This window comes from Lactuca virosa, chromosome 5 (assembly GCF_052849685.1).
Source record: "Lactuca virosa cultivar CGN04683 chromosome 5, Lactuca_virosa_CGN04683_v6, whole genome shotgun sequence".
In the NCBI taxonomy this organism is placed as follows: Eukaryota; Viridiplantae; Streptophyta; class Magnoliopsida; order Asterales; family Asteraceae; genus Lactuca; species Lactuca virosa.
The window spans coordinates 413,360,438-413,368,457 of NC_136430.1; the positions used below are offsets into that span (position 1 = coordinate 413,360,438).

General features: G+C 33.8%; 2 protein-coding genes across 2 annotated transcripts; one reads left to right on the forward strand and one right to left on the reverse strand.

Annotated features, from left to right (window-relative positions):
• The first annotated feature begins 2,553 nt into the window (after window positions 1–2,553).
• On the forward strand, window positions 2,554–6,347 carry LOC145111957 (Leucine-rich repeat protein kinase family protein). The gene is made up of 2 exons (XM_079048189.1): window positions 2,554–5,505; window positions 5,820–6,347. Exons 1-2 carry the CDS (start codon window positions 3,132–3,134, stop codon window positions 6,146–6,148), a joined length of 2,703 nt encoding a protein of 900 aa, XP_078904315.1. The 5' UTR covers window positions 2,554–3,131; the 3' UTR covers window positions 6,149–6,347.
• Window positions 6,348–6,766: 419 nt separating this feature from the next.
• LOC145113989 (uncharacterized) lies at window positions 6,767–7,594 on the reverse strand. Its single transcript, XM_079050015.1, has 3 exons — window positions 7,380–7,594; window positions 7,048–7,181; window positions 6,767–6,930 (listed from the first exon to the last, which is right to left on the reverse strand). Exons 1-3 carry the CDS (start codon window positions 7,592–7,594, stop codon window positions 6,767–6,769), a joined length of 513 nt encoding a protein of 170 aa, XP_078906141.1.
• Window positions 7,595–8,020: the final 426 nt, after the last annotated feature.

Genomic DNA, 8,020 nt, shown 5'->3' on the forward strand with positions numbered 1-8,020 from the left:
AGCGTTTAATTATCAAATAATCATTAAAACGCCATCTTGATGATGGTTGACAATAATCTTAGTTAATGATGTTTGATTGAAAAGTTAAAAGTGGATAATAGATATGAGATGGAAGGAGTATATGTTAATCTCTCTCTCTCTCTCTCTCTATATATATATATATATATATATATATATATATATATATATATATACTTAGGTTATAGTGTGGATGCTAACTATTGTGTGGTGGTAGGAGTGATTGTGGACTAATCATTCTTAATTAATTTAATAATGAATATATAAATAAAGAAATGAGAAAAAGAAAATAAACTGAAATGAGGAAAATGGTTGTCAACGATTGTATAAGGGCATTTGTGTACATTCCGTCATCAATTTAATTAGGAAACAAGCACACTCCTTTTATAACTGATCCGATCATCCCCTGAATCTCGCATAATCTGTCTCACTACCATTTCTATCGGAAGATAAAAATCAATAGAGATATTGTCGTATCAAACTCTAAATCGGATCAAACTGTTGATCGACTATATATAATCATACATTATTATTAAAATCATTCATGGAGAAGGTTTGTTCGTTGATTTCTGAGACCATCAACATTAGAGAAATGAGGAATAAAAGAGCAAGTTCGTTCAAGTCAAAAGTTAAGAACACCGTTTCAACAATGTTGAATCTTGATGAAGACGACGATGATTCTGTATCTCCACCACAAGGTGCATTGTCAGAATGCTATTTTATTATTTATTTAGTTTTTTAGGTTTTGATTGCCAACTATGGTAACAAATTCTGATAGAATGTTTTGGGATAACGAAATTTTTGATTTTAATTTGAAATGTTTTGTTAAAAATGAAAATGAATATGGTTTTAGGTTACAATTTTAGGGTTTTTGTTAGGGTTTATGAAGACAAATGAAAAATTGATTGTCATGGAATGCATGTGTGATTTTTTCCGAGAATAACGAGATGAACCTCTTGCTTTTTTCTTAGGGTTTTTAGTCGTGTTTTTGTGTGATTTTTTCTGAGAATAACGAGATGAAACTATTTTTTTTCCAAAAAACTGAGTTAGTCATGTTCATAAAAATGATTATTTGTATAAATATGTGATAACGGTTTGTCAGGAGAAGTATTTGTTCACAACATTCATCAATTCTATTAAAAATTATAATCATCAATTCTGTTAGAATTATATTTAACTTTCAATCCATAATCACTACGAATTATTCTTACAGAATCATAATGTATTATTTAGGTTGTATATATGTATATGGATATGTTATGTTAGAATTTGGTCGTTATGGTGTAGAAACATACTAAATGATAAATAGTTGTATATATTAGTAAAGTGGGTTAAACTCGATATTCTAATTGATATATATATATATATATATATATATATATATATATATATATATATATATATATATATATATATATATATATATATAAAAGTTCAAATGAAAACAATAAATAAAGTATTAATAATTTTTATGTTATTATTCTGTTTTGAATTTAAAATGTATAATATTGTAGTAATTATAATGTGAATATTAACATATAAATAATCATGTATATTCATTTTTATGTTATTATTCTATTATATATATATATATATATATATATATATATATATATATATATATATATATATAGGGAAGGGTTATTTGGAAAACAAAAAAACCCTAAAAATCATAAAAATGCATAAAAAAAAATACATAGACATTACAAAACTTTTTTTTTAATTTTTTTATCAAAAAATCGCAGCCTTTTTGACAATTTCGCTGAATGAAAAAATAAAACATCAATTTTTTTTATTTTATTTTTTTTTTGTAAAAAAAAAAATTTTTCAAAATTTTTTTCAGCGATTTTATGTTAAAAGCTGCGAATTTTTTGATAAAAAAAGTCAAAAAAAAGTTTTGTGATCTCTAAGTATTTTTTTTATATATTTTTATGATTTTTAGGGTTTTTTTGTTTTCCATAAAACCTAAACCTATATATATATATATATATATATATATATATATATATATATATATATATATATTGTAATTTAGTAAATTTTAATATGAATATTAATGTGTGGTTCTTGCGTATATATTCATTCATGTATAATTGACATAAAATTGTATTTATAAAATTCAGAATAATAACATAGAAATAGTGTTTTTATGTTTTCACTTTATTGTTTTCATTTATAATTATATATAATATCATTTCATTTAATTTTATAACATATATATAACAAAAAGATGTTTTGAACATTTTTTACATATATAAATTATTATTTGTATGGAGTAAAGATAGAGTGGATGGCTTAAAAACAAAAAAAAACATAAATATTTTTAAAAAAAAGTTATGCGCAGATTTAAAAAAAAAAAACAGTATTCGTAAATGCACAATCTTGAATCTACCATGGCAACGATTTATATACTTGACACTTGTTTTTGTAACGTATTTCAGTTACCAAACTGTTTGAAAGAGAAAAATCAGGAAAAGGCGAAAATTAATAAAGAATACACACAGTAACACCTACATTGTACATACTCTCATTTGACTCGTGAGTGTCGTGACTGCTCACTTCTTCTCTGTCTGCGAAAAAACAAAGTGGCCTGTCATCTCTCTCCTTGAATATATATTTCTTTCTTTTTCTATCTGCAGAAGCTACTTACTATGTTCTTCTAACTTCTGTTCCCAAATTTCCGGTTTTTTATTCTCTTCTTCACTCAAATTATGCCCATAATCTTGAAAAGTATTTAGTACGTTGGTGGTTGGTATATCTTTCTCCAAACAAAACCCCACTTGTATTTCTTTTCTTTTGATCCTTGATTTATATACATTTGGGGTTTTGGGTTTCGATCATAAACCCTTGATTAGTTCATACACCTCCCCCCCTCAAATCAAGGGTTTTTTTTCTTGATTTTGAAGCATTATTTGTCGCAGAAGTTAAAAAATCCTTTTTTACTGGGTGCTGAATATTTAGTATCTTTTTCAGTATAATCTTTCCTCCCCACTCACTACGAAGCATAATTCCATGGAAATTTGACCGAAAAAGTAGTGGGGTTCCATTATAATTCAAGAAAAAGGGAGAATTTTTGGATTTTCCCCTTTCTTTTTTCGTGGGAACCCAAAAAAATGGCGAATTTGTGCTTGTTCTTGATGTTGATAATTGGGGTTCTTTCATGTTGCCAAAAGCCTGCAAGTTCTCAAGTCATCAATGGCGATGATGATCTTTTCACTTTGTTAGCCATTAACAAGGAGCTTAGATTGCTCGATTGGGATGAAAATGGACTCAAGAACAGCTCAAATTACTGCATGTGGCCTCACATTACTTGTACCTCCGATCATTCATCTGTCGAAAAGCTTGTTCTTTCTCATCTAAGTCTACAAGGTAATCTCACTTTACTCTCTCAACTCAAGTCATTAAAATGGCTCGATTTGTCCTTTAACACCTTCCATGGATCGATCCCACAATCTTTGGGTAACCTTTCCGAACTCGAGTTTCTTGATTTATCTTACAACAAGTTCGATGGTTCAATCCCTACTGAGTTGGGCAAACTCAAAAATCTCAAATCTCTAAACCTTTCAAACAATTTACTCATAGGACCAATACCTGATGAGCTTGAAGGGCTTGTAAAATTACAAGATTTCCAAATATACACCAATCATTTGAACGGAAGTATACCCATTTGGGTGGGAAATTTGACGAATCTTAAGGTGTTCACAGCTTACGAAAACGAGCTAAATGGCAAAATCCCCGAAACTTTAGGTTCTTTATCCGAACTTCAATTGTTAAACCTTCATTCCAACTATCTCGAAGGATCGATTCCGAAGAGTGTTTTCACTAACGGAAAATTAGAGTTTTTGGTTTTGACTCAGAATAAACTGAGTGGTACTTTGCCTGAAGCCATCGGAAACTGTAAACATCTTTCCAGTATCAGAATCGGTGACAATGATCTCATCGGGAACATCCCAAGAGAAATCGGGAATCTTAGCAGCCTCACTTATTTCGAAGCAGATAACAACAATCTTTCCGGTGAGATTGTGTCGGAGTTTGCTCAATGTACTAATCTCACCCTCTTAAATTTAGCTTCAAACGGGTTCACCGGAATCATACCTTCTGGTCTCGGTGACATGATCAATCTCCAAGAACTGATTCTCTCCGGGAACAGTCTTTTTGGAGAGATTCCCGTTTCTGTTCTTTCCAACAAGAATCTTAACAAGATTGATTTAAGCAACAACAGATTCAACGGAAGCATACCTCAAAGTGTTTGTAACTCATCAAGATTACAATACTTGTTGTTGGGACAGAATTCATTGAGAGGGGAAATACCGAATGAAATCGGGAATTGTGTAAAGCTTCTAGAATTACAGCTGGGTGGTAATTATCTAACCGGAACAATCCCCCCTGAAATCGGTCGAATCAAGAATTTGCAGATCGCTTTAAATTTAAGCTTCAATCATCTTTCCGGATCTTTACCTCCCGATTTAGGAAAACTCGACAAATTGGTATCTTTAGATCTTTCAAACAATCAACTCACAGGCAACATCCCATTGGCATTAAAAGGTATGTTAAGTTTAATCGATGTAAACTTTGCAAATAATCGCCTCTCGGGCCCCATACCGACTTTCACCCCGTTTCAAAAGAGCCCAAATTCAAGCTTTTGGAAGAACGAAGGTCTTTGTGGGTACCCATTGAATTCCTTTTGCGGGAATTCAAACGGGTCGGATCCATCGTTTCATCACAAGGTTTCTTACCGGATCGTGTTGGCGGTTATCGGGTCGGGTTTGCTGGTGTTTCTATCCGTTACTGTGGTTGTTCTTTTGTTCATGATGAGAGAGAAGCAAGAAAAGGCTGCGAAAACGGTTGGAAATGAAGATGAAGAAATCGATGACAATACAAACAAACCATTGGTAATATGTGGAAATGTGTTTGTTGAGAATTTGAAACAAGCAATTGATTTTGATGCGGTTGTGAAAGCAACATTGAAAGATTCTAACAAGATTAGTAGCGGGACGTTTAGTACGATCTACAGAGCGGAAATGCCTTCGGGTTTGACTTTATCGGTCAAACGGCTTAAATCGGTTGACAAAACTATCATTCATCAACAAAACAAGATGATTCGTGAGCTCGAGAGGCTTAGTAATCTTTGCCATGAGAATTTGATTAGACCAATTGGGTTCGCGATATATGAAGATGTGGCTCTTTTGTTGCACGAGTTTTTAGCCAATGGGACATTGGTTCGGTTTTTACATGAGTCTAGTAAGGAACCCGGGTACAAGCCTGATTGGCCTGTGAGGCTTTCGATTGCGGTTGGGGTTGCAGAAGGGTTAGCTTTTTTGCATCATCTTGCTATCATTCATCTTGATATTTCTTCGGGAAACATTTTTCTTGATTCCGATTTTAAGCCGTTGGTTGGTGAAGTTGAAATCTCGAAGCTTTTGGATCCGTCTCGTGGCACGGATAGTATTAGCGCGGTTGCAGGCTCGTTTGGTTACATTCCTCCAGGTACGAATCACTAATTAGGTCCTCTTTGATACTTATACTGTGTTTAACATGCATTGGACTGAGATCTTTGACTGATATCAAAGGTAAAAATTTTGCAATTTTTTGTCCCATCCAAAAAGGTTGAACCAGGTCGCACATACGAGAGATCACTGACCTAGTTCTACCTTTTTGTCTTGGACAAAAATTTGCAAACTTTGTCCCTTTGATATTGGTCATAGTGTCAGTCCAATGTATGCCAAACACAGTACCAGCCTATTATGTTGTGTGTGTAGTTGGTTATAAGTCCCTAAAAGTTTTTTTTTTTCTTGAAACAGAATATGCATACACAATGCAAGTAACGGCTCCAGGAAACGTGTATAGTTTTGGGGTGGTTTTACTGGAGATATTGACAACGCGGGTCCCGGTTGACGAAGAGTTTGGGGAAGGTCTGGATCTGGTGAAGTGGGTTCAGGGTGCACCAGGGAGAGGTGAAACCCCGGAGCAGATACTGGACGCGAAGCTGAGCACGGTTTCATTTGGTTGGAGAAAAGAAATGCTTGCAGCATTGAAGGTGGCTCTACTTTGCACAGACACCACACCAGCAAAGAGACCGAAAATGAAGAAGGTGGTGGAAATGCTTCAAGAAATCACAGAAAATAAGTGAAAAAGAAAATGAGATCTTTTAGGTGGTTTTTGTATGATAGAAGTGGGAGATTGGGTTATTGTGTATGTTTATGTTGTATGAACTTGAAGAATTGGACATATACGTAGCCTTAAAGTGTATTATGGATGTAAGTTTTGGCTTCCCCACTTTTATGTATGAGGAGATTAATGTCGTTCCTTAAGTATTTTATTTTTGGTAATCAACTTTTATAATGTGTTATTTGAAAATACGAATTAAAAGATACACAAACTATGGACTTAAAAATTAAATTAATTAATATATATGATCATTTGATGAGAAAAGAAAAACTAAATATGAATAAAATTGACTATGCATTTGTTTCTAGTTATGATCTATTTCATTCGATTCGATTGAATTTAGATATAGTCCGGTCCCTGGCCTAAGTGCGTAAGCCTAAGTCGGGATACTGCAGGTGGGCCTACTGTAAGTGTGTACTGTGTACATCGTCGCAGGTGGGCCTACTGTAAGTGTGTACTGTGTACATCGTCTTGAAGCTTAATTGCACATGGTCTGGTCCCAAAACTCTAGATCCACTGATACCGTGTCTTAACCAACCTTGTTCCGGACCTGGGTCCGGGTCTAACTTGATTGACTTTTTTAGACAGTTTTTTTTAGAATAAAACTCTTAGGGCCCGCTTGAAGATTACCATAATACCCTCTATTACCACCCACTACCACCATCACCACCATCTCCTTTTCTTCAACTCTCTCAAGAATGTAGTGAAAACGAGATTTGACGTGTTTACTTCGTCCATGAAAAACTGGATTTTTTTACCATTGCAAATGTATTATCAACTTAAGTACCACTTCTTGTAGATAAACTCCAGTTATTTCTTCAAGTAGATCACAAAGCCAAACTTCTTGATAACTTGTTGTACTTGCAACCATGTACTCTGCCTCGCAAGATGATAACGCAACCGTCTCTTGTTTTTTAGAGCACCAAGTGATTGGTGATTGATTTAAGTAAAACACATGACTAGTTGTACTTCCATCATCTTGATCTATATTGTCACTAATATCAGTATATCCAATTAAATTGACTGATCCACATTGAGAGTATCAAATTCCAAAGCGTATGGTTCCTTTTGAATACCTTAGGATTTGTTTTATAGCTGTCATATGTGATTTTTTAGAGTCTGCATGTACCTACATGTACCGACGTGTAATGCCAAATGCATACAAAAGATCTGGTATAGTCTGAAGCAAATACCTCAGTCTTCCAACTAAGTTGCGATGCTCAGTAACTTCAATATCTTCCTCACATTCTCCTTTCGAAAACTCCACATTTGAATCCATAGGAATTAACGTGGGATTACAGTCAAACATGCCTGCATCCTTGAGTACCTTCTTCACGTAACCTTCTTGTGTAATCAAAATTCCGTTCTCCTTTTGACACACCTCGATCCCTAGGTAATAAGTGAGCATGCCTAAATCAGTTATATCAAACTTTATAGCTATTTCTTGTTAATTTAAATTTTGATATGATTTTTGTGCTTGATCCGGTGATGACGAGATCGTCGACATATACTCCAACGATGATCTAGTCATTCCCAACACTTCTATGATCATTCCCAACACTTTTATGATACACGTCTTGCTCTTGGATGCATATTTGAAACTTAATATTATTTAGAATTCCATCAAGCTTCATATTCCATGTACGAGGTGCTTGTATTAAGCCATATAAAGCTTTTACGAGCTTGTATACCAAATCAACACTCCCTTTTCCAAATCCTTCCGGTTGCTGGAGTACACTTCTTCTTGTAGCTCACCGTGTAAGAACGTGGATTTTACATCAAGGTGATGTAATTCCCATCATTTTGCAGCTGCATGAGCTATGAGTATTCAAAC

Coding starts and splice junctions, on each gene's coding strand:
- LOC145111957 (XM_079048189.1), top strand. CDS start 3,132: ATGGCGAATTTGTGCTTGTTCTTGATGTTGATAATTGGGGTTCTTTCA. Junction 5,506..5,819: donor GTTTGGTTACATTCCTCCAG/GTACGAATCACT, acceptor TTCTTGAAACAG/AATATGCATACACAATGCAA.
- LOC145113989 (XM_079050015.1), bottom strand. CDS start 7,594: ATGCTCACTTATTACCTAGGGATCGAGGTGTGTCAAAAGGAGAACGGA. Junction 7,182..7,379: donor AACTTAGTTGGAAGACTGAG/GTATTTGCTTCA, acceptor TACTGATATTAG/TGACAATATAGATCAAGATG. Junction 6,931..7,047: donor GGCAGAGTACATGGTTGCAA/GTACAACAAGTT, acceptor AAAAAAATCCAG/TTTTTCATGGACGAAGTAAA.